General features: G+C 36.2%; 3 protein-coding genes across 4 annotated transcripts in view; 2 read left to right on the top strand and 1 right to left on the bottom strand.

Moving 5' to 3' along the window:
• Positions 1-12,345: 12,345 nt before the first annotated feature.
• tfpi2 (tissue factor pathway inhibitor 2) lies at positions 12,346-15,806 on the bottom strand. 2 transcript variants are annotated; one of them, XM_028461392.1, is made up of 5 exons: positions 15,642-15,806; positions 15,293-15,463; positions 14,042-14,221; positions 13,717-13,890; positions 12,346-12,875 (listed from the first exon to the last, which is right to left on the bottom strand). In XM_028461392.1, the coding sequence occupies exons 1-5, from the start codon at positions 15,712-15,714 to the stop codon at positions 12,796-12,798; spliced, it is 678 nt and encodes a 225-aa protein (XP_028317193.1). In that variant the 5' UTR covers positions 15,715-15,806; the 3' UTR covers positions 12,346-12,795. The 2 variants fall into 2 exon arrangements, with proteins under 2 accessions (XP_028317193.1, XP_028317191.1); XM_028461390.1 differs by having other exon boundaries at positions 12,346-12,878; positions 15,642-15,803.
• A 3,149-nt stretch (positions 15,807-18,955) lies between these two features.
• gngt1 (guanine nucleotide binding protein (G protein), gamma transducing activity polypeptide 1) lies at positions 18,956-19,538 on the top strand. The gene is made up of 3 exons (XM_028461635.1): positions 18,956-18,996; positions 19,109-19,210; positions 19,364-19,538. The coding sequence occupies exons 2-3, from the start codon at positions 19,115-19,117 to the stop codon at positions 19,487-19,489; spliced, it is 222 nt and encodes a 73-aa protein (XP_028317436.1). The 5' UTR covers positions 18,956-18,996; positions 19,109-19,114; the 3' UTR covers positions 19,490-19,538.
• An 868-nt stretch (positions 19,539-20,406) lies between these two features.
• Positions 20,407-27,262, top strand: part of LOC114472359 (probable acyl-CoA dehydrogenase 6) — a 32,987-nt gene continuing 26,131 nt past the window's right edge. Inside the window, exon 1 of the mRNA XM_028461595.1 lies at positions 20,407-20,639. Within this exon, the coding sequence (XP_028317396.1) occupies positions 20,445-20,639 (195 nt within the window). The 5' untranslated portion in view covers positions 20,407-20,444. The remainder of the gene's footprint in view (positions 20,640-27,262) is intronic.

Raw genomic sequence — 27,262 nt, forward strand, 5'->3', positions numbered from 1 at the left:
TAAACAAAGACACCTTACACCAGTATTTTTCAACCTTGGAGTCAAGACCCCATGTGGGGTTGCTTGGAATTAAAATCAGGTCACCTGAAATGTCTAGTAATTGGTAAAAAAAAAAAAAAAAAAAAACATATATATATATAAATTTATATATATATATATTTATATATATATATATATATATATATATATATATATATATTTCCTACAGGATGTCATCAGGTAAATGAAAAGATTGCATCAATGCCTAAATATTTTTTCTCACAGATGTGCAATAAGAGAAAATCCAGTTTTGTAATACAGGCCCATAGAGTCAGCTGGGAAAAGTCATCAACTGTATAAGAATGAACATGAAACAGAAGAGGGATGCAAAAAATCCTGAAAAACATGCAAAAACATGCAAACCTCCTCAACCTCTGATGCACAAAGATATAATTTTGTGGATCACTGTCATTATGCTTTGGTATTTGGAATAAACAAGCATCAGTGGGTCAAAATCAGATTGGAAACACTTCACTGCATGTCACTGGGGAAGACAATATTCATAGAATAAAGTGCATTACAATACATTTCAAAGTAATGTTGTAATTTTTGGAGAAATAACATTCCCAATTATTGTATAAACCAGACTCTTTTTTTTTTTTTTTTTTAATATTCTGCACCCCCTGCCCCTCAAATAAATACACAAAAATGACTCCAAAAACACAAAAATGACAACAAAAAAGAAGCAAAAATACACAAAATGAATCCAAAAACAAACAAACGAACAAAAAGATGCTCAAAATGACTCCAAAACATTGATAACAACAAAGCACACAAAATGAAAGATTTACAAAATGGAAACAAAACAAGAAAAACATACAACAAATGGCAGGAAAATATACAGAACAAGAACAAAATGCACCAAACCCTTTCTTCTTTCCTGTATTAATGCTCAGATGGGTCATTATTCTAAATATTGACGTGAATGTTTGATCATGTGAGCCTCAGATCGATCACATTTTTTGCTCATTTCTGGTCTAGACACATTGCAAAGATGCAAAAATGTTGTGACATTATTAAGATCACTTACTGCACAGCTTCTAAGCTGGTTACATAAACTAAAAGATGCCTACTTCTCTCAGAAGCTATTTTATTATAGCAATGGAAGCACAGAGTGCAAGTGGTTACACTCACCTAGTTTCACAAGCCCTACAGTCCAAGTACGCAACAACTCATTCCATTTTTTTACTTCTTCATCTTCTTCTTCTGACTGTAAATACAATCCACACATACCTCTCAGATCCTCTCCATTTGAATACGCCCACTCACACACTCAGGTCGTCCCGTCCCCAGTGGAGCTGGAGGCTTCAGCAGCTCACCACCCATCTTTGAAGCTTTAGACTTCACGTGAATTGACTCTGAACCTTTGTATAAATTTGCACTAAAAAAAATCAACTGTTCATGCTGAAGTATTCTGTCTGCATATCCCACCTCCATCTTCCAAATATTCTTGATTATGTTTGTATTTCAATAATTGGATACAGTTATGCATGCAGGTTTTTTTCCATTGCCATTATCAACATCATTATCTCTAATGCTTATAAAATGAATTCGGCATAACTTTCCTGTTTTCCATTTTTCAGTTAATGATTCAGTCTCATTTCCATGTAGCGCTACTTTTTCATTCATAACAGCAATAGTTTTGAAGAACTAATTATCTAGTCTTCAATTGTCAGTGAAGCAAGTTTCAAACATTGATCTCAGTCAACCTTTTTCATGTTTTTTGGGTCTTCTAAAAACACAACAAGCATACCAGATACGCATTGTTGATCATTTCCTTCTTGATAACTTGAATATGAGGTATTTTATCGGAGTGTCCCGATCCGATATTGATATCAGATATCGGTCCGATAACAGCCAGAAAATGAATATCGAATTTTTTTATTAGGACTGCATCTAAAATCTCCTACTGTATATATACATTATATTTATTCAATTTTAGAATACAGTTGTCCATCACTATAACGCGGTTCACTTTTCATGACCTCGGTGTTTTTCGCGGATTTTTTTTACAGCACAATTTCGCATGCATTTTTTTACATCGTATGAACGCTGTGTCCTCATTGGCTGAGAACCCATGCATTGTGTTCTGCGTCCTGATTGGCTAATGCTGCGTTCACACAGGATGCGTCACGAATTGTTCATGCAACCGGATTACAAGAATAGATGTGTCCCAGATGTGAAATCGTTCCTGTGCGGCGGTGCGGTCCGATCCGCACGTCAAGAGCGTTGACCGTGGCAATGCGCTCCTGATTTTTTGTCATATTCGCACATTCGCAGGAGTTGAAAATATTGAACTCCTGCAACTGTTAACGCGTGACAAAAGCCAATCAGAGTCTTTGGACACCGGTCTGTTCACCCATTCAACCATGGAGTAGAAGCTGTGTGTGACCACCTGGAGCTGTATGACACGGCCTTTATAACCGAGACCGGACTAGGAAGGATTTGGCGTGGAGGAGAATCAGCGAGGAGGTGGTAGTAGCAGTAAAAGTGTAAAACTCTGTAGTTTTCATCTTTGAAAGTCAGCACTGAGCTAGGATAGCATTAGCCGCTAATCACACCGGCTTTTTTCACTGGTGGTTTATGTTTGTGAGAGGAGAAAAAGGAGCGCAGATCCTCGCTTCAGCAGGCAGTGAAACTCACCGAGTTGGATGTGTCGCTGGGGGGCGGGGCTTCGCTTCAGACGTGCATATGAAGCGAATGGGGACATTTTTTGATCCTGCAGACCCTGCCGTACGTTTGTACGGCAGATGCGTTCGGTAGACGCATTTGGTGTGAACGCAGCATTAAATGAATTCAGCATAACTTTCCTGTTTTCTGTTTTTCAGTTAATGATTCAGTCTCATTTCCATGTAATGCTACTTTTCCATTCATAACAGCAATAGTTGCGAAGAACTAATTATCTAGTCTTCAACTGTCTGTGAAGCAAATTTCAAATATTGATCTCAGTCAACCTTTTTCATGTTTTTTTGTGACACACAACGAGCATACCAGATACCCATTGTTGATCATTTCCTTCTTGATAACTTAAATATGAGGTATTTTATAAGATGCAACAATGTATCACGATATTGAAATGTCATAAGATCAATGCTAATATTGTTTTGTTTGTTTTTTTACAAACACATCCATATCTTAAATCTGGGCTGTGTAGATTGTTCTAGTTTGAGTTTTAAAAACTTGTTATGCAAAGTTCGAGCACAGATAGATTTTTTTTAGGAATGTCATGATAATGGCGACGATATTATTTGGTTTTAATTTTAGAATACTATGAATTGTCAGTGTCTGTTTTTTTGTTTTACTTTGCACTTTAAATATGAAAAAATTGTCTTATTTACATGAATAGTTATTGTTTTGATCATACCCAGAGTAAGTAGAAGTATGCCCAGAGTTAAAGTTAAATAAAAGCCTGGTTATTTTCCCACTGCATTTTTTTGGTTGGTCTTTTTTTTTCTCTTTTCAAAATATCATATCCTAAATATTGTATTATTTCCATGAGCCCATTATCTTCGATCGTATCGTGAACTCTAGTCTGTCATCCTGCCCCTATTATTTATAAAGTTATAACAGTACACTGTTGTTGTGGTTATCGTTTAATATGACACGTGCATGGCTGAAGTCAACCGCTTTTACTGTGAAAATCTGGAAGCAGAAGTTGTAGTTCCTGTGGACAGCACATTACTATTTATTGGGCAGTAAAGTGAGTTAAGCTGTCTGTTTACCCTAAGGAACACTTAAAGACTACTTAAACAGGAAGTGGCACCCATAAAAAGAATTAGCTCTCCGAGTAATGAGTTAGCTATAAGACCGTGAAGTTAACATAGTTTTACTCCTTGTTAAATACCAAACACTGAAGTATTTGAAGGATTTTCTTTAGTTTCGATGAGTTATTGCTTCCACTTAATTAAAAAACAGCCAGCTGTTTGTCTGCCAATGCTTTCAGCACAGATTTGATATAAAGAACACACACACACACACCCACACACACACACACACAAAGAAAAAAAAGAAAGAAAGAGAGCGAGCATGTAGCTGCATATTTATGATAGATTATAACAGTCAAAGTCATGATGAGTCTGACGCGTCTAAAGCCACGCAGCGAGCAAACACAAAGCGTTGTCTTTACACTGACAGAAATGACAGAACAACCACCCGGGAGGCAGAAAGGAGTAGACAAACACAACCTACTTGGAAGTGTTTGTAATAGTCTAATCCTGGGAAAACACATGACTTTTTTTATTGTGCTACATTTCGCTCACAGGTATGGGGATAAATGTGCTGAACAGTAGAAAAGTGGGAGTAAACCTCCGCCAAGCACCAAATATCCTGTTTGCTAGAATGTATTATCTGGATCAGTGTTCCATGATCATGGTGCCATGATCATTCACACTTGTAAGGAATTTCTATCTCCATGTATAAACATACAATAATAATAATAATCAATGATTCATTGTCTTTATAAGCGATTTAAAAAAAAAAACCTGACACTTTACAGTTAAAACAATTACAAAACAGTAGGTCGAAATGTATGGGAACAAACGTTTTTTTCAAAAATTTGCGATGAAAATGCACAATCCATGAAAGTTGATGTGGTAGTTGAGTAACAAACCTGACGTCACTGAGTCAAATTTTTTTTAAAAAGTTGATCAATTACGAACGAAAATAAGAATTTTTGAAATTTCACTTACTGTATGATGAGAGATAGGGATTTTTTTATCTTTGAAACTGATCCAGAATCAGTATATTGATCCTAATCCCCTCTAAAATGTATTGATCTCTTTTCATTTGTCAAAACCCTTTAAGTAGCCGACTTTTGTCATACGTAATCCTGACAACCAAGATTTGAATTCTGGTATTTTTTGCTAATGATGGGAAACAGAAAAGGACATTATGTTTATGTTTTTAGAATGAGGACATCTTTGATCGAGTGAAGTCTGTCCTTGGTTAAGATTTGGTCCAAATTTGTTTGGTACTTTTAATGTATTCCTGCTAACAGATAAAAAAACAAATAAACGCTGATGGAAACATTCTCTCCTTGGTGGAGATAATAAACATTGCAGGATAAGTGTGTAAAACAGAGATGGAGTGGAGTCTGTAATGCGGGACCTCATGTTTTATAAGTCAGATAATAATTATGCCAGAGGAGACTGCAAAAGTCAGCTTTAGAAAAATGCTCTCACATGTTATTATCAAATCAATGCAGTACACATGGCTGTTTGTGCACTTACAGATTTCTTTCACAATATCTTTAAAGACTTGAATGCATCAAGCATCTGACAGTTACCACAGCAACCAGCTAATATCCCTAGTCCAGACTATAAACATCCACAACAATCCCAGAGAAATTAGACAGCTTGAAAAACAGGCTTGACAAACTCAATTTATTTCCTTTAACAGAGAAATGTCCATTAGAGCAGCCTAAAGTCTAAATTAATAGCGTCTTACTGCAAATTACTGTATTTAAAGCTGCTGGGGATGATAACTAACATTTTTATAACACAGATAAAGACATAGTGTAAGCTTCAGATCATTAAATCAATAGTATTTCTTTAGAAAAACTGTAGAATTTAGGTTGAAATTGCCTCTCGCGAGATTGTTTTTGACTCCATCACAGACATTTTTGGGTTTGTTAACAAATGGTCATTTGACATATTGCATTATGGGATTGGGGATCCTTTAAAAAAAAAAAAAAAATGTAAAGACGGTGCTGATGTATTAAAGTTTCTTATAGAAGTATTTGAACTTTGCTCATGTGTTTATTTGCCAGACAAGGAAGATAGTGAGTCACTTGAAGTCATTTTTGTTCCGTTTTATTTTAATTTTTTTTATGGCGACAACTTGCTTGTTCAATTTAGAGTCTTTGTTAAATTTCCTCAAGCCAATAATATTTTCGTAATAATTATTTCAAAAAGCTTTTTGACCTATTTTTTGTATAAAAAGCAATTTATAGATAAAATGTTGATTGATTGATTGATTGAATGATTTCCCTCAATGATTACTTTTCTTCGATTGATCAATGAGGCCTACACTGTCTTTATCTGTCAGAAAATTAATGTAACCAGCCTGAACTTAATTTAACTTAACCAACTTAAGGGAACTTAAAGGCACACTGTGCGACTTTTGGCCACAGGGGGCCAAGCGCCCCCTAGTGGCCACAAACACCACAGCACTGTCGCAAAAATCAACAAACGGGCAGTCGGCCCAGCCGCCCTTCGTCTTTTGAGTGTGTGTGCAGACCAGTGTTGTGCTAGTTGCTGAAAAAAGTAACTAGTTACCGTTACTAGTTACTTCATTAACAGAGTAACTCAGTTACTATTTTGATTACTGACACCAAAAAGTAGTGCGTTACTGGAAAAAGTCACTTTTGAGTCACTTAGAATTAAAGAATGTATTATTTATTTTGGGTCATTTGTGTCCATACAGCTATAAAACAACCATAAATGATGTGCATATAAATCACAAAACAGCTGCTCCAAAATTAAAACAGTAATTTTTCAGCCTTAGCACAGTAATGTAAAGTAAGCTGTGCATATTCCAGGTGCACATTCGCAGCGTTAGCTTAGCTTCACTGATGCATCTTTTGGAGACAAAAATAATGCGCATATTTCCACTCTGAGAAGCTCGTTCTGCTCTCGCATTGACTCGCCATGATTGGCGCACGTGATGTAAACAGAGACACGCTGACAATGCCTCTTCTTCTACTGTTTTACCGTGTTTGGCACGCCATCCCGCAAAAATATGTAGCGCCACTGTAAACAGGAAGTACACTGCAGCTAACAAAGTAACGGACAAACGCACCATATTGTAATGGTAACGGCGTTATTTGTTTAGAAATTTATTGCGTTACAGTACTAGTTACTGTCAAAAGTGATGTTGTAGCGGTAACACGTTACTTGGAACGCGTTTCCGCCCAACACTGGTGCAGACAGTATTTGAAATACAGTCTATCTATCTATCTATCTATCTATCTATCTATCTATCTATCTATCTATCTTTCATATATCTGTAGGATTCCAGCATGTCCTACTTTCTGATGTCATATACCATGTCTGTGTTTCTCGTTAGCTTCTACTTGGCTTCTCATCCTGACTTTCACCTGGAAGCCACATAACATGTCAGGGTCTCAGTGTCATACCTGTCCGAATCACTGTGTAATGATTTACTTTGCACTTAGAATTGTCGTGAGTGATGATATTTGTGACATGCTACAGTGTCTGTGTGAGTTTTGGAACACAGACCAGCCACTGAGGCTGGGATGTAATCACCTGGGATAGACTTATAATCTTATCTGCTAGCTAGCTACGTGTTTGGGAATAAATCTGTTTAACTGGCCAAATGTATTCATTTCCTTAGCATTATGCTTTACTCGCAGCACAGTTGAACTGTAAAATAGCTCCCTATCTTCTTCAAAATGGTGAAAATACTTAACACATGTCTCAGACAGTCTGCTTTTTTTTATAACGTACTTGGAATGTTACCCCTGGAATAGCTTTTTAGCCTGTGTTATTGAAACAGGATACAAACTGCCCTGTCCAACCTTGTGGAGCATGCGATGAGTTTAAATTGTGCATGTTTGTATGTTTTAAAACCATGTGATTGCAGGTTAAATTCATTTATAGCAGGGCCGTCCAATTTGGGGCTTGCGTGTTTACTTTTGGCCCGCTGCCCATATTGGAAATTGTTATTTTTTGATATTTTTTAGAACATAGAAGTTAATGTAATACAGTACAGTGAAAAATCTAACGCTGATGTCCAAATACATTATTTTTCTCAAGTTTTAAAGGAATGTTCAAGGCAGGTAAAATTTAGTGTTTTGATTGTATATCGTTTTCCATTATTTTGGAATTTATATTGGACTAAATGTCTTTGAAGAGATTTAGATTTTTCATGACTGCATGCCATGAAACACAATAAAGAAAAGTGGTCTTCAGTTTCAAACTACTTTAAGTGTTTATTTTTGCACAGTTATGTTATTGGTATATATTGATTTCATACACTGCAACATTAGTGTTTAGTTTTGGCCCACGGCCCTACACCGGGGTTCATTTTTGGACCTTCAATAAAAATAATTGGGGCACCCCTGATTTATAGCAATGCAGCAGCTCATTGTGCAGTCTTAGACCTTTGGGAAGCTGGGAATTGATGCATCGAGTGAAGAGGAAGAAGCTCCATAATGTAAATCTTCATTTGTACTCATTTTGTTGAAGCAATTTTCAGATAGACGAATGGAAAGTTCATTCAAATCTAGGAAAACTTGGCTTTTGTATTTGTTTGCTGCACCCCAAGAGAAAGAGTTATGGTGCAATTACAAGTGAATGAAAAGGAGGGAAAATGAGATGCTATTTCCAAACAACCGAGCTATGATTGTAGCCATTAAAGATGTTTTAAAAGTAAATTCAAGCAGTCTTTAACTCTAGCAGCTAAACCCGTCAGGAGTGCCTTAATCACCAAAACTAGAGTCTTCCATAAAAAATGAGAAAACCAGAATCTTCCAACAAAAAACAATCCATCACTATCCAAGGCACAACTGGGAGTTGAGTACCTGAAATTTAATTTGCCTGCAAAATTCACCAAAACGTCCCTGAAGCAGGTTGCTTGGCATGTTTGTTTGTTCAGCAGCTACATGCGTTTAGCAGCCAGATGTGCTGTGAAGAAGTGCCCAGGATCACAGCAGCAGACACATCAATCTTCAGCGAGTCAGGGAAAGGGAGACACAAACATTCCACTTTGCACAGCACGGGGGCCTTCAGTGTTGGGGGAAACTGTGAAGCCAAATAGGGGCAAAAAAAAAGTCAGCTGACATGTTTGCCGTACTACTTTAAACAGTCAGTGAGGAGTGGGCTCTGAAACAGAACATTTGTTTGAAGTATGAAACCCCTGTGACCACAATTCATATATCTTCTGGCTCGCTTTTTTTTTTTTGTCAAAGAGAAATCAGAACCCAATGACGGAAATTAAATAAAAAAAGCTTCTTCAAAGGAATATCTAGTATTTGACTTCCAGTGAGCACTTTTCCAGGGATTATATAAACCTTTAACTTTCCTATTATCCTCAAATTTTACTATCACATTTTACCATTGTGGTCAATCTGACCCCAGGGAGAGTTGACTCCAGAAAAGGATTTTCACAAAATTGTTGACCAAGTTTTTTGTATCAGGTACTTTGTTGAATACATAAATTAACCCTCGATAAAATGAAACCTTGACCTGTTCTCCAGCGTCACCATCAGGCCAAACCTTGAAATCATAATTAATGACAACATAAATGACCACAAGAGTATGAACCCTGTTGGTTGTGGTGATGATATGACCTTTCCTTCAGCGCCACCATCAGGTCAAATTTTCAGTTTTAGAGTTAATGTATCTTAGAAATCTTTCCATTGATCTCACCATTTTTGGAAGGGATTGTATCTGCTGGAGGGTCAACACTCATATTCTCATCAGGTGAGAATTCTTCAAAAACAGGGTCCTCTTCAACACAACTAGAGTAGCTTGGGGTCAAATAGACCCCAGAGGAACACTAATGAGTGCAATATGTGTTCAGCACATGAAAAGTATATCATCATGATCATTTTAAGGGAAAGTCATGAAATTCGATTCAATTCAACTTTATTTGTATAGCGCAAATTACAACAAAGCCATCTCAATGCGCTTATCAAAATATTAAATTCATAATAAGAAAGAAAAAACCCAACAAGATCCACATGAACAAGCATTTAGCGACAGTGGGAAGAGACAACTCCAGCAGAACCAGGTTGACTGCCTGTATACCACAAAGTTATAATCTGATGTATTAAACCATCTGAGACATTGACTGCAATTATGTCTTCCAAAGCTTTATTGTCAATCTCTTCAATATATAAGCACTTAACTGATGACGAATTATGAAGACGTAGCCCCATTCACAATTAGTCAGTGGTCACTGTTTAATGGCATTATCTTGTTTACCAAGTATACTAGGAAATACAAAATCTTGTCAATCTTTTCCATTAACATGCTCCAAAAATGGGGTTAGTTATGTTCATATTCATTCATCACAAACAAGACGTTCCAAATACCTTCCTAATTTTTTTCAGTTTTCAGCAGACATCCACTGTTTTTCAATAACTTTCATTTACCATATTGTCGTACATCTACTCATAAATGAGTAGGCCCTATGCTACGAATCTAGATAATTATATCCTGGATTAATCTCCGTTAGCGGGCTTCATCTAACCAAACATTCCCTGTCAGAGAGGAGCTGTCTTACGACGGTCGATCACAACATGCTAATTTAAGCCAAGTGTTTTCAGCCTGGGTACGTGTGAGTTCACATAAAAGGGGTAGAGATTGCAGCATCTGACCAATCACCACAATGGAGAAAACTGGCAGAGTTTGCGTCTTCACAGGAGGAACAGCTTATCATCTTAAATAAACATAATTAATTTAAATCCATGATGATAGCGAAGAGCAACAGTGGTGCTGCGCACCAGGAGGCGAAGCTTTTATACTCGCTCAGATCTGATCTACTTCATAACCTGGTCCCGACCAGTTAGGTGTTGTTTAAGTTTAAAATGATGAATAATTAAAATCCATAATTCAGACCAAAAACAACACTGTTGTTACAGAAAAGGCAGGAATGAAAGAACCCAGACAGGAAGCTACTGATACTGTTAATGTATAAAAGCGTGATATTATTCATCATATTAATCCATTGGATGGGATCTCCAATTCAATGGATTCATATAAATAATGTGACACTCTTATGCATTCACAGAGTCAGCTGATGAAGCCTGTGTCTTGATCCATATGTGCAGACAAGTGAAGTCATATATGAATTAATTCATTGAATTAATTCACATTTAACTTCACCTGTCCGCGCATACAACCGAGACACAGGGTTCATCAGCTGATTGTAGATCAGTCCATCAGATATAAATCTATATCTTTCCTAAAGGATGTCATCGGTAAATGAAAGGATTGATGCTGTGTGGATCTGATCTGACAGCTGTCGTGTTCACACATCCTAACCAGAGCAAAACCTGCTCTCGACCAGGCTAGCCGTTCAGCATAAGTTTCCATGGTGATTTAGCTCCATAAGTCATTAGCGAGCTTCGTGGGACAGCACATCCCGATTAAACCCTGGAAGTTAGCGCGATAAGAGGTAATCTCGCTTCGTAAAAAAGGCCCTTAGGGACCTATCTAACTTAACCTAATTCAGTACATTTTGTCTAAGCAATAACATATAATGAAATACAATTAACTCACTCTCTTGTTTCCATTACAGTACAGCTTTATTCTGTTGTCTTTTTTTTTTTTTCTTTTTAATATTCTTTGCTGTTTCTTTTTAAGAAAATGTTGTAAACTGTGTTTTTAAGGGGAGGATATTTTATAAGCCATTAGGCTTCGTTCCCTTCCTGCACTATCCTTTCTTTGTTATCTTGACATCATGTTTCTTCATATGAGTGCAAATAGATTAAAAAAAAATACCAACAGAAAAAAGAAATGTCAAATTGACACCACACAGTTTAGTTTGCACATTACGTCTGAATTTTTGGAAGCTCTTTGAATACGTAAAAACTGAACTTATCTTTCCATTTTCCATCAACTACCACAGTTTTATTGGTTTAATTTGAATTACAAAGTTATCCATTAATCATTAAATACATTATTAATAATAATAATACTAAAACAATGGAAAATCCCTTTGGGTATTTTTTATTAAATCGTCACCAGGGGGCGTCTAAGATACTTGCAGTGTCCACAGTTGACCCACACTTTCATTATGCTGATTTACATGCAATTGTATTTTTGCTTTGGAAATGAGAAATTCAGCTTCCTACATTCAGTTTTGTTATGATAAAGAAGTCATTAGATTGTGTAAATCTAATAATATATTTGCAATTTGGTTTCCTTGAAATGAATGTTTCTGAGATCTTTCTAATGTGAACAATGTTATTTAACCTTATTTATGAACACTCACAACTATTTGGGCCATCAACAACCTATAATTGAATATTAGTATTTTTTCCAACTTGATCCAAAGAGAGCAGCAGAGGTGATATTAAAATGATTAAACTTTTCAGATGAAGACTTGCAACAGTCGACGTTCCCTGAAAAAGTGTTAAAAAAAATAAAATGCGTGTAAAAGTCAAGGCTTGTTTTTGTGCATTGGCTTTGGTAATGTCTGTGTCTCATTAAAAATACATGATAACAAAATACCATGTGCTACTAAACCAATAATAGTCTGTAGCATTAGTAACAGATGAGCTACTTAAAAAAACAACAACAAAAAAAAGCAAGCGACAAAAAGGAAAGCTAAACGTGCTGCATTTCTCCAGTTTTAATACAAGATTTCACAGTTCAATGCTTCATCAGCAGCGTCAGTGGGGAAAAAAAAAAAAAAAGAATACTCAACAGATTTTGTATCGTCTATAAAAAAAATAATACAGCAAATACATCATAGGTTTCACTATAATATAATATTACTTATACAAAAACACACTGAACACATGCCATAATACAAAATACACAATCAGTAACATTAGTGCATTAGTGATAAACTTCAGTGACAGCATACAGCAAAGTCACATTTGGAAAAAAGTCTCATAGGGCATTACAAATCCAGTCACATCATATGCTATTGTAGTAGCTTTTTCCCTTTAGCAACAAACATGACCTGGTCCATATTATAGCATTTAACAAAATACATTTTAGTCCTTGTTTAGGACTCGTTCATATGAGAGCTCCTCACTTCCTGACACTGTGTGTCCGACGTCTACGCCTGCATAAAAGTGATGCGATTGTGTTTGTTTCGTATCTGGCGTCGACTTTTTGCGAACAGTGTGGTCTTTTTGTCTGCTGGAATAAAAAAAATTGAAACATATCAGTTTGGTTATCATACAATCAAGTTGCATTAAATCAAAAGGTGAACAAACTGCATCAGGAATGGGCAACTCTATCACAGCCGGGGGCCACAAATGTGATTGTGTCTAATCCGAGGGCCACATGATCAATATTCATGCTAGCATTTAGAATAATGACTAATCAGAACATTAGTAGAACATTGTCTTTGTGGTTTTTATGCTTCGTCAGTTTTTAGTCATTTTGTGTGTTTTTGGAGTCTTGTGTGTTTTTATTATTTTTTGGTGTCATTTTGTGTATTTTTTCTGTCATTTGCTGCATTTTTGTTTGTTGATTTGTGTGTTTTGGGGGTCACTTTCTGAATTTTTGTTGTTGTTGTCATTTCCTGTAATTTTGTTAACAGTTTGCGTGTCTTTGGAGATATTCTTTAACGTGTTGTTGCTTTGTGTGTTTTTGTAGTCATTTTGTTTGTTTAAGTGGTTGTAGTAATAATAATAATAATAATAATACATTTTATTTGAAAATCAGCACCTTTCAGGTCACTTTACAGTGCAGAATAAAACCACAAAAGTGCATAATGTAAAAAACACAATAAAAGTTAAGCTTAAACAATTGTGTCATTTTATGTTTTAAGAGTCATTTTGTGTATTTTTTTTTAATTTTTTGTGTTTTTGTGTGTTATGCTGGGCTTCACATTCCTTCAAACTTCTTGAATTTCCATTTTTGGGGATTTGCTTTGGGGGTCGCATAAATATTAGACTGAGGGCCACATGTGGCCCCCGCACCAGCAGTTGCCTATGTCTGAACTACATCATGGTCATTCCATTTCTTGTACCTTTACCGCAAACGTCCATGCAGCTCTGCCGTGACACAAAGTTGTTGCTGCTTCCTCCACAGCCAGAATACACAAACTCATCACACATCTTGTTGGCCTTATTGTAGTAATACCGAGTTATCGAGGCTGAACACTTCCCTTTGTCCAGAGGATCCAAACAGAGGACGGGAACAGCTGGAAATACACACATACATAAATATAGTGTTAAATATTGCATTGCTGAGTTTTGTGTCTGAGAAATCAGGTTTGAAATGGTTTCACTGCCTCACAGGATTATTTAAGACGTTCCTTCTACCCTTAAGGGACTTTTTAAACTCTTACTAACTTTTGTGTGGGCTGCAGTACTCGTTGCAGGAGGTGAGATCCTGGAAGCGGTTGGCGTTCCCCTGGCAGCCTCCATAGTAAAAGGGTTCACACTGCATGGTGGACATATTAAAGAAGTATCGTGGGAAGAGGGCACGGCAAGGTCCCTCCTCTTTGGGAAACCTGCAGATCTGAGGAACTTCTGAGGAAACAAAGACAAACAGTTCTATCAGAACCAGTGTTCATTTTGATGTGGTTTTAGTCGTAGCCTTTTGCCTAAAATACAACTTGGTTTTAGTCAAAAATCTAGTCAACAGGACTATTTTGTTATAGTGTAGTTTTAGTTAACTAAATGACATTATGAGTTTCGTCAAAGAGTTTAACATTCATCAACTTGGTATGGGATGTAATAAATACAGGCAGATTTGATGTGATCAATGTGTAAGACCACATGACAGTCTTATTGTCCACAAACACTATCTGCATACTTCCTATTGATCACATACATACCAGCTAGTCCCGCCTTCCACACAACAGAGGTAGTTTTGATTGGATACCGTCCAAAAACAGAAACTTAGTTCTGATTGCATTAAATCCATGTGAACATTATATTTTCATTTTACTAGTTAACAAAAATATCATTGTGTTTATATAGTTTTTGTTTCACAAGAGTTTTTTTTTCTTAATTAGTCACAGTCTCATTATTATTAATGTCATTTTAGTCAGCAAAACATTTTTATTCATCAAATTTAACACTGTTAAGAATTAAAGATAAGGGATAATTTAAAGACTAGAACCGTGGTTTCCAAACTGGAGTACTTCACAGACACATTCGTCAGTTTATTTTAACAGTATAGATTTTTTTTTTTTTTTTTTAACATGCACACAGAGCTGTGGCGCAACTCTTTAAAATACACCAAAGAGTGAAGTTCACATTCTAAAATGAGCAAAACGTCTGTAATAAATTAATTTTTAAAAAAAAAAGGCCTAAATTTGAAATTAATACTGGAGGAGACATGGGAAACAGCTGAGATGAGCCTACAGATACTAATAAATAATGTATATAACGTGAGCTAAGGGGTAAATGTATGGGGCAATAATGTTTGGGAAACACTGGACTAGAATTAACAATCCATGCATTGAAAAAAAAAAAGAAAAAAAAAAAGGAGAAAAATACGACTTAAATAAAAATAAAAAATAAAATTCAAAAAACAGTAAAAACCGCTCCCATTCTAAAACTTGACCATGTGATGCATGTGTCAGACAGACTTACTTGGGATTCTGAAGCAGGTTTTCTGGCACTCCTGGTAACTCCTGAAGTTGTTGGCATTGCCCAGGCAGCCTCCATAGTAGAACACTTCGCACTTCTGAGTGATTGTGTTGTAGAAATAACGGCTGATGTCTGCTCTACACGGACCTTCGTCCACTTGAAGGAGACACACGCCTATGTAGCGCAACACAATAATAAAACACATTACTATAATAATAATAATAATAATAATAATAACAACTCAAATGCAGGCCTCAAAGTGTGGGCTTTGTTCAACGACACGTCACGCAGCCATGGATCATGTGGTTGAGGAGATAAGATAGAAAAACAACAGAGGAACTATTGAGTTTACCTTTGGGTGCCAGCGCCAATGCGTTGTAAAAAGAACAAAGGAATGCAAACAGCACTAATATGCAACACTCCATTGTTCAAAGTTAGGAGACTTGGCTCAGTCTTTTCCTCCTCTGCAGTGCCGACCATCCCGGATAACTCCGACTTTATACTGGCGTTTCCCTGGGGAAATACAGGGGCGGGGATGCCGTGACTCACTTCCATAAAACAGTAAAGTTACTGGGGTGATTGGTGACGTCACAGAGGAGGAAGGAGCGTTAAGTTTGCGCAAAGTTGTATCAATGACGTGACTAAGAGAAATAGCAGCTTTAACATTGGTTTGATTAAGAAATGCTGTCAAAATAATTAGAAGGCAGATTCATGATGATGATGATGATGATGATGATGATGATGATGAACCACACAGATCCAGTAATAGGGGAAGTATAGGTATTTTCCCTGTAAAAAAAAAAAAAAAAAGAAGTGGTTTGAGCTCTCCAGAGAATTTCATTTTAAGTCAAACAGTCACAGTGTTTGTCATACAAGAATACATGACTTCCTGCAACTCCGATGTGTCAAACACATGAGTAAAGACCATTCCAAAACCACACAAACACATAAAAAAAAGAGTTGTACTCACACCCAACAATTCACAAACAAACGAATGCATTTTGTTTTGCAAATAAGAAGCGCACCTATCAAACAAATACAGTGGGTTTTACACATACAAAGAAATGTGTGTTTGATCACAAAAAATATCTTCCATGAACAAAACAGGTTAATAAATGTGTGCGGACCCGCAAGGTGGGAAATTAGTGCCAAAAGTCTTGGGACAGTTTTCAAGAACAAAAAAAAAAAAAAAAAATCCTGTAATGTTACTTTTCACGCAATCTTACCACTGTCACATGACTTATGGCAATTATTTTCTGCCTTGCAGATCCACTCACAAATGCCCTGTTTTGTGTTAGAAGAAGATTTAGATTTTAATATGTACTTAAAGGATTTCTGTGTGTGTTGAAGGCAGAGGTGTAAAAAGTACTGTTATATGCTACTCAAGTAGAAGTTGTGACTTGATTACCAGTACAAGTAAGTCATACATAAAATTTTCAAGTACAAGTAAAAAGTAGCTCAATTCAATATTACTCAAAATAAAAGTTACGAGTGACTTTCACACCCCACGTTTATTTTTGGTAATACATTTTACATACAGTAAACATCTCATGTATAAACTTAAACAGGAAGAGACAAAATCTTGCACAGTTAGAACCTAATTTATTTTCCACAAAGACATCTGTATAAAAGGTTTGTCAAAATGTACAATTCTTTAGCATAACACCAATCAATTAAATAAATAAATAAATAAAAAAATAAATAAATAAATAAATGATCAGGCTCTAAGTATGGCAAAATTTATGAACTCTAAAACTGAGAAAATAACCGGCATTCAAAGCTGTTTTGACACGGTGCATTAAATTTAATCGGATTGGTCAGCTATGATGTGATGCATTTGATGGTTATCTGGTTATTTCATTTTAAAACAAAAAAAAAAAAAATTAATTTACTCATGATTTAGAAATATACTAAAAAAAAGTACTCATAAAAGCAACTCAATTACACTAACATTGTACAGTACTTGTAATCCATTACTTTCAGCTCTTGTTGAAGGTATGTTTCTTTGTGTGTGTATACAACATTAGTTATTTCTTTGATAGGTATGTTTCTTATATGCAAAACAAAATGCATTAGTTTGTGCATGATGTTTTGTATTTGCAAACCAGACTGGGTTTGTTTGTGAATCGTTGGGCGTGAGTAAAACACATGTTTTGTGTGTTTGTGAGGCTTTGGCATGATTTAAACTCGTTCATATGGATGAGTGGGAAAATAGTAACATAGCTCCTCCGAGGGCTCAGTCCCATAGGGTTTGTTTCAGCCGCTATTGCAACGACCAATTATTATACAATACCAGTCAAAAGGTCGGACACACCTTCTCATTTAATTCAGAGTTGTCCAAACTTTATTGATTTTTTATGACTGCATGTTTTTATTGCCCTGTTGATTTATTAAAGCTTTAATGTTGCACCAACTATAATGGATCTTATGTGTGTGATTATATGTATAAATACAGGAGAAAAAAAATACAGATAAAATCTATGGGGTATTGTGAAGAGGAAGATGCGAGACGCCCGACCCAACAATGCAGAAGAGCTGAAGGCCACTATCAGAGCAACCTGGGCTCTCATAACACCTGAGCAGTGCCACAGACTGATCGACTCCATGCCACGCCTTTGCACTGCTGCAGTCATTCAAGCAAAAGGAACCTCGACTAAGTATTGAGTGCTGTACATGCTCACACTTTATGTTCATACTTTTCAGTTGGCCAACATTTCTAGAAATCTTTTTTTTGTATCAGTCTTGAGAAATATTCTCATTTTCTGAGATACTGAATTTGGGATTTTCATTAGTTGTCGGTTATAATCATCAAAATGAAAAGAAATAAACATTTGAAATATATCAGTCTGTGTGTAATGAATTAATATAATATACAAGTTTCACTTTTTGAATGGAATTACTGAAATAAATCAACTTTTTCATGATATTCTAATTATATGACCAGCACCTGTATATGTGTAAACATTTGAATATATGTATATAGATTTTGTACATATTTTCTTTACTTAAAGTGGACAATCAAATGTTTGTTTTTTCTCATGACTTATTGTGATATTTTACTCATTTTAATGATCTAATATTTAAATAGTTTGTTATCCAACTTATCTACATTTTTTTGTAGCATTCTGACTCTGGTATGAATCACCAAAACTCACACTGGATCGTTTATATCCCATGAACCAATACATATTTGACAAGCCACAGGTGGTAATGGTCTTTACTGTCCTCAAAACATTAATATTGTCTTTGCCGCACCTTGTCTTGAAATGTCAAGTATGATAATGTTGCATAAAAACTGCAGTGCAGTCATGTTTGGATGAAGGACGTGTCCCCACCTTGACAGGTGGAGGATAAACACAGATTAGCCATCTTATCTAAATGATCTGATGAATAAAGCACCACCCCTTAACCTCTTATACTGTATAAAAACATAGGATCAGAAATAGCACATAGATTTAGGTTTAATCCGTCTTTTTTTGTAAACACACTATGTTTTTAACATCACAGTGCCCAAACAGACACCTGTGTGATTCCACCATTTTTTTAATTGCATGTTCACCCCCTGGCAAAGTCACTCAGCACTGATTTAATCAGATTAGGGGATTAGAATTGTTTATGCAGATTACTTTATAACCCAGATTAAGAGAGAGGAGAGGGAGTCTTTGGCACGATTTCGATGGTGAAGGATTGCGCTCTTTAAGAGTTGAGATAGGTATGTTTCTGTTCTTAAATATTTCACTTAAATATAGAAAGCCAATCATTTGGCTGCGTGCTGATTAACTGTGCTTTTATTCTGCATAATATCATTTTGATTTTTGTTAGAAAATGCCGGTCATAAATGTAGACGACCTAACGGACAAGGACAAGGCTTTGATGGAAGTAACCCAACTTAAACGTGAAGTGCAACTCCAGAGGTGGATGGTGAGTTCAATACAATGACAATTATTCTCTGGTTGATTTTAATCCATATCCAATATTTCTTGTCTAACTGTAAAAAACATGTATCAAGCCAAATGACCACTCGTTGAAATGTGACTGTTTATTCTATTTCCAATGTTTCTGCATCTATCTCAGACATCTAAGTGCTGCGAGGAAATCAAGGATTATATTCAGGCTGGAGTCGATGAGGACACCCTCGTCAAAGGGATTTCAGAAGACAAGAACCCGTTCAAGGAGAAAGGTGGCTGTGTCATCTGCTAAACTGGACCTAAGGAGCTTTCCATATCTCACACTATAGCCTCTACGACCCTCCTCTCATTAAATGGATTTGCAGCCCAATACTGATAGAATGCAATAAAAGCAAAATTATGAAATCCACAAGTTCCCATGTAAAACATCCTACAATTCTTTCTTTTCCACAAAAACATGCAATTTCATCACTATGCTTATCTTTCATGTACATAGTCCAATAATTCACTGTATTACACTCAAAATATTCTGTCAATAAATGTTCATAGTTAAAACTACACAATTTGTTTCTGTGCTCAGTCAAAGACAGACACATTTGACCTGGATTTGTCTTCAAATATTCATCATATATTACAAAAAATTATCCTTTGTGTACAACATGGTAAAAAAAAAAAAAAAAAAGTTAATCCAATTGTTTCTCTGTTAACTATTTTAAGTAGAACATCTGTCACAATTGGAAAAAAAAAAAACTGTCAGTAGTGTAAAAGTAGTGTGTAGGAGCTTTTTTTTTGTCTAATTGCCTTGTAAATATTATTATTATTATTATTATTATTATTATTATTATTATTATTATTATTATTATTATTATTATTATTATTATTATTATTATTATTATTATTATTTTGTTCTAATGCAGGTGATGACCAATACGAATATAAGGCAAAAATAACTAATGTAATGTTTAATAGTAGGTTAACAAATAACTTAAATTAATAATAAATGTTTCTCAGCAGATGATGGTGTTTAAACAACGTGATTTAAAATCCATTGATAGTTTTAGTAGATTAAGAAGCCCCAAAGATAAACTGTTTTTTTTTTTTTTTTACACATTCTTTTTTTACTGTCTTTTGAACTTTGTGACATGTCATCTGACTACATTGCTACTAGCTTTAGCATGTAGCTCTGAGCACAGTGAACGGCTGGTGCCTTGGCGCATGCGCAGTAGAGACTGTTGTTCTGATCAGACATGGCGATGTTCAGAGGGTCTCTGCGTCTTAAAACTGTTTGTGTTGGACGCAATTTCTACAAAATCAGCGCAAATTTCCGCTTGCTGTCCGAAAACGAGTCGTCTCGACGTGTAACGTCCACTGCGCCTGAGCCGACTGGAGAGCATTTAATCTACACCCAGGAGCACTTTGCACTAAAGGAGTCTCTCAGAAAGGTATGCAGTTCTGGAAACACTGACAGGGACCGACTTAAAAGAACAACAGAACCACATCTGGACCACATGTGGCTGTGTGTACAGCAGCTGACCTGTGCAAATCAGCAGTGGTAATGCACCCAATGGCACCCGGCTGTAAACAATGCAGGTACAGGGGAAATTAAGTGGGTGACAGGTCACCCTTATGTAGCCTGTCCTACTATATAGTCTAACAGCACAGTTTAACTACAGTTAATAATGACTTGTTGACTTAAAAAATAAATACATAAATAATAATAATAATTTAAACTAGGATATTTTCATTTCCTGAAGTAAATGCAAGTGAGCATGCAGGTGCTGGACCGTGTCATTTAACACTATATTAGCATTAGCTAGCATTAACATTAACTATTATTAACATTAACATGAACTAACATTAGCATTTTCTAGCATTGGCTTAACATTGACCTATAGCAATAGCATTAGCCTAGCAGTAACATTTGCGCATTGGCTTAACATTGACCTAGCAATAGCATGAGCATAGCATTAGCCTGGCGTTAGCCTAGCCAAGCATTAGCCATCAGACAGCTGAATGTTTTAAAAGTTTTCAATGGTTGAAATCCTTTAAAGAATGGCTGAACAGCTGAAGTTCAAAGTTGTAGCCGTTAAATCTTAAAACGCTGAAATTCCCAATCGAAATGGGTGGAGAATTTAAAAAAAAAAAAAAGATAAATGTTACAAATCACAAAAGTTCAAGCACTGCTGTGCAGACTTTTTTTTGACACATTTTGATATCTTAATTGACAAAATTGCTCAAACACTAACGGAGATAAAACGCACCAAAATTCTGACAGGAGGCTAAAAAAAAACAGATGACAATAGTGAGGAAGCCTCCTGCTCTTTCAATTATTATGCCTTTAATTATATTTCATTATCAGCTGTACAAAAAAGGTACCCATTTTGTTTTCAGTAAAAATCACTATTAGTTAGACACCACAGAAATGTTAGAATGCGTTAGTTTTTTTTTTTTAAAGAGTATGTTGTGAGATGTGTCTAAGGTAGGGCAGCTCAGTGCGTGAATGTGAGTGGCGCGGGTGAGTGACGTAGGTGTGTGGAGGAGAAAGAGCCGCGGAGACGAGGGAGAGTCCTACACGGCGACTGGGAGATAGCTAGGCGAGTTAAAGTGTTTAAGAGAGGAATAAAGTGCAGCCTTGAAACAACGACACGGCCTGGTTCTTATACGCGGGCGGTATCAACTCTGCCGAGCGTGACGAGCGGGTGTTAGCCCAGGAGGAGTAACAGCCTCCGGCCCTGGAGAACGCGGATCTCCCCTGTGCCTTTCGACCACGGTTGGGAGGCTTAACAGGAAAGGTTTAACAAGTACTTAAGTTTTGTCTGGGATTGATCAGTAGCTAACATAAAAATCACAAGACATGCAGTGAACCGCAGTAGCTGCCAAGCAGGTGGATGTGATGTTCTCATATTGTGTTCCAAGTGTCACTAACCTCAGTCTGCACTACCTGAGAGAGAATGAAAGACACAAGCTCTCATGATGGAAAGGTAACAATGTGGCACCCTGTCTGTGCTCAGTTGAGTTTCAGTGGGTAAATTATCTATATTATGTTATATTATAAACATATTGTTCTTAATACAAAGTGAGTTTGGGTCACACCTGTTTTGCAGCCAGGCCGTTGGTCTTCTAGCATTCAGCTCAGTAATATTCATGCTGTGCATTTCCATAGGGCCCTATGTGTACTAATAATTTATTCACATCTTTGTTACATATATTTAATTTTGCACTGGCATAAAATAAATAATTTAAGAGAACAGACAATTAAAATCTGACTTAATGTTGATGTACAATTAGGGATGTAACGATTCACTCAACTCCCGATACGATTCACGATACTGGGTTCACGATACGATTCTCTCACGATATATTTTACAAAATGGGACTGTAGACAAATGATGACTGAAAAATATTCCTAAATACTGTATTATTTTCCTTTTATTTTTTATTGTCAAAAGAATCCCTTGATAAACTATTCAAAACAATGCAATTTAACTAAAAATAAATCTTGAAATAAATAAAGGAATAATACAAATGAAGAAGAAGCTTATTAATTTAAATTCTGGTTCTAAAGTAAACAATACAAAACTGCATAATAGTTGACATGCTATGCTAGCAGACAGAGCTATTAGAAAAACGTGACTTTTACAGATATTCACGTAATATTACAAATATTCTTTCGGTGCTAAAGGGGTAAGGAATCATTTATTAACATGTAAGAGTAGAAGGCGGCCAGAAAGAAAATAGTAGCAGATTCCGCCCGCCAATTTTCAAAGTATCGATGTCAATCGTGATACCCATGAATTGAGTTTTAACTGCCTTGCGATTAATCGTTACATCCTTAGTGATATACATTTTTGGTCATACGCCCAGCCCTATTTTGGACTTATTTGGTGATTACATTTCAAAACGTTTATTTTCATTTTATTTTGAACCGTGGGTTAGACCGGACAGGGGCCGCATGCACACAGAAAAAATAGTTCCTGGAATTTGAATCCATTGATTCCGAGTGTCTTAACTGGGATTTTAGGTAATTTGTCATCAATAACTGCATTGATTTACGGACGGGGCATGAGAGGGGGAGGGGTGTCTGAGCAATATGCACACAGAGCCATTTAGAGAGAGAGTTGCGACAACGCAAGTTTGAAATAGACTCAAATAGTTCCCAGAAGTTACAGCGGCTGTGCTCAATGCGAACAGCGAAACATGCACGTTTCTCTGTAAACACGGCATTATAAACGCTGATATTTTCACCACCTGTTTATAATCTACGATGGCACCTTGGCTGTACATGACGTTTATGTGTAGTTCATTTTCCCACTGGGTTTTTTGAGTTTTTGAGTGCTGAAGGAGGGTCTTAGGACAGGGGATGCTCTGGGACATTTGTATTCATTTGCTTAAGTCCAGCGAAAATTGGTGCAAATTTTATTCATCAATTTATCATGCGCATGTCTGTAAATATGGATTATATTCATCTTTTTTGACATACTATAATTAAATGGCTCCTATTTAACCATAAACCTTTCTCACTGCCTATTTTTTGGAACAAACAGTTTTAGAACATCTGATTGCAACTTAATCTAAATCCAACAACAGCACAACCATGTACGTAAGTGATTAGACAAATCAGATATAAATAACTGGGACACTCAGACCAATATATTGATAATCGCAGTATCGTCACATCGTGAGATAATCGTTATCGTGAGCTTTGTATCACGTATCGTATCGTATTGTGAGGTACTGTACCCAGAGGTTCCCACCCCAATACCTGTCAGAATATTCAATAAACATTACTTTTTAAAAAAAAACATGTCTAAAAATTTATTCTAGGCTTTTTATGCACTATTAAAAAAAATAAAAAAAATAGTGAAAAACAACCGTATTCGGTATTTGGCCAAGCATTTATATTTTATTCAGCTTTGGCCACAAATTTTCATTTCGGTGCATCCCTAAAAAAAGTAATAAATGTATGTATGATTCATGCTTATATCGTATTGGATCAATATCGGTATCGGCCGATACGCAAGGCTGCAATATGGTTATCATATCGGAAATGAAAAAGTTAAATCGGGTCATCATAACACATACTCGTTTGGCCATAATTGACAACTCTACTTAAGCTCCCACTATATAAATACATGCTTCCGACGGGCACTGTACTAGTATTAATAAAAACCCAAATATAAATTGCTAATGTTGTGTGACAAAACCTTCAAGGGTTACCAAATAGTTGAAAATAAACCTCCACTGGGAATATTTGGAAGGACACAAATGTATAAGGGAAATTCAGAACAATAAGTAGGCAATGCCGGAAAGGGAACTTGAAGCAAAAGAGTTTATTAAAAGAAGGCACTGTAGAATAGTGTGTGTTTATAGATGGTAGACAGATGGTCTAATAGGAAATCCTTCATTACTGCTCAAGGTTAGAGTCACAGTGTCAGGATGTCTACTAATAATTTACTGTTGGTATGGTGTGTGTTTACTGTGGTCATTTATAGACTAACAAAGGAACCAACATTAGCACACTATTAAACTGGCCAAAGCTGGGAGAGTCGGTCACTACTGAATAGCTAAAAAAAAAAACACTTTGTAAAGGTTTGTAGGAAGGAGGTGCATATAATTTTTTTTATAAGGAGCTGGAATCTTTCCAAGATGACTCAAGGTTGGGTGCACCTTCTGCAGGATGACAGTTCATCACTGAGACTCAACATTACTGCTGCACATTGTCTCTGGATTGGAATATTTAAATACAGGCTGAACCGTATAGGGCTCGTTCTGCTGCCATTTCCCTGTTTTCCAACATTCCATTAAATTTTTGAAAAAAAAAAAAAAAAAAAAAAAAAAATTTGGAGGGGATCCGGATCAATATACTGATTCTGGACCTCTCATCATTGGCCAAATTTCTTGTATTAATAGTAGTTTTATCTACCATGGAGGTTGATGGTTATGGTCCTTGTCAGAAAGCATTTGCATGTACGGGGAAGGAATGGTTCTCCCAATTTCTTGTTTGAAATGGAGACATGGAAGCAATTCATTTTAAACATTTTTAACCTATATTCAAACATAGCTTTAAACTAATTGCGTTTCAGTGTGCACATTTACTATCACACTGCTTAGGTTGATCAATCTGGGTGCATACATCAGTGAAAGTCCCTGTTGTGTTTGTTTGGTCAGTCATAGACTAACTGAAGAACCAAAAGGTACATCATTGATAAGGTCAAAGCGAGGGCGGTGCTTTGCCAATAAAAGGCTAAAAAAAAAATTCCCATGTAATTCTTGGAAAGAGCTAATCACCTCAGCTGGTGCCAGAATGGGATATTCCTCTAATCAATGTTTGTTGTTTTTTAGTTTTTTCCCTTAGGCACACACAGAAAGAATAACTTGTGCTTTTTACAACAAAATACACATGGATAGATACTTGCAAAAAGGCTTTAACTTTTGTTTTAAAGCCAGGATTAGTTAGGGTTTGTTAAATACTGTTACTTCAGTAAATCTCGGTAGTGACATTTTTCAAAGAAAAGCATCAAACCACCAAGCATTTAGAAATGTCTTTGACCTTTTCTGTTTGCCTTTCCTACATGATGGGTCAAGGATGTGAAATTCTTTTGGTATGCTGAACAAAAAGTTCATAACTTTTGGTTGGGAGTTGTGGGAATTACTTCCTGATGACCGTTCCTGCATGTTTCCCTTTTCGGCAGCTAGTCATTCCTCCCTTTGACTTCTCAGGTTCTGAACCTTGAACATGGATGACTTTATTGAAGGCTGTTTGGGGCATTTAATTCCTGCTTATAGAGGCTGCTAAAACCTATTTGGGATTTCGAGCTAAGACGACGTGCTGCTGAATCTTGCTTCATGAGACGTGTGTTTTTTCCTGTTTTACTTGTATTCAGATGTTTTTCTCTTATTTTCTTGGCATAGTGAGTAGTGAGTAGTTGGATTGTATGCTGTGTTTCTTTTGGAAAGAAAAAAAAAGTTCATCTGCCTCTAATTTCCCAATCCTGGAAAGAACTTTTTCGTGTTTCTTCAGGGCTGGTTTAATCCTTTCATTCAGGCAACATAAAAGAAAAAACAAGCCATTCTTTCTCTAAATCACATTTGATAAAACGTGTGCACCACTTTGAAAAGCATTTCTTACCGATATCTTGAAGGTACACATCATTTAGCAGGCATTTTACCAAATAAAGGCTCTATTCAGTGTGCAATCGAAGGAAAAAAATATTCCCAAAGCATATCATTATTGTCACAGCTGTTGGGTTTAATGTGTTCATTTGATAATTGATTTGCTTTGCATGACCACTCTTGTCTTGCTGAAGAGTGCTAATTAATATCGCTAGTGCTCTAACTTCCCCTTGTCATTGCGTGTCAATAGTCGTTCAAAACAATTGCCCATTAATTATGATTTGCTCTCAAACAAATGGTGTAAATCCCTGGTTCTCAACTGTTCAGCCTTATCGTAATGGTCTTCTGACAGGAATCCCCCAAAAGAGCATCAAACAGCTACAGCTGGTTCAGAACGCTGCAGCTCGGGTCTTAACCAGAACAAAGAGGTCAGAACACATTACTCCAGTTTTAAAGTCTTTACACTGGCTCCCAGTCAGCCTCAGAATAGACTTTAAAGTTCTGCTGCTGGTGTATAAATCTGTGAATGGGTTTGGTCCAGAATACATCAGTGACATGTTAGTCAGGTATGAACCCAGCTGGTCTCTCAGATCTATGGACACAGGTCAGATAGTGGAGACCAGAGCTCACAGTAAACATGGTGATGCTGCTTTTAGTTGTTATGCTGCAAAGAAGTGGAACAAACTGCCAGCAGAGCTGAAGTCAGCATCTAATGTGAACATTTTTAAATCAAAGTTAAAGGCACTTTTTTCTCTACTGCATATGATTGAGAGAGAGATTTTTGGTCATGTTGTTGATGTCATGTGTTTGTTGACGATTTTACTGATGATTTTAATTGATTTTACTGATGATTTTTAATGTTCTTATTGATTTTAAACAATTGAATGTTTTATCATGTAAAGCACATTGAGTTGCCTTGAGTATGAAATGCGCTATACAAATAAATTTGCCT

The sequence above is a fragment of the Gouania willdenowi genome, chromosome 11 (genome assembly GCF_900634775.1).
Source record: "Gouania willdenowi chromosome 11, fGouWil2.1, whole genome shotgun sequence".
NCBI classification, from domain to species: Eukaryota; Metazoa; Chordata; class Actinopteri; order Blenniiformes; family Gobiesocidae; genus Gouania; species Gouania willdenowi.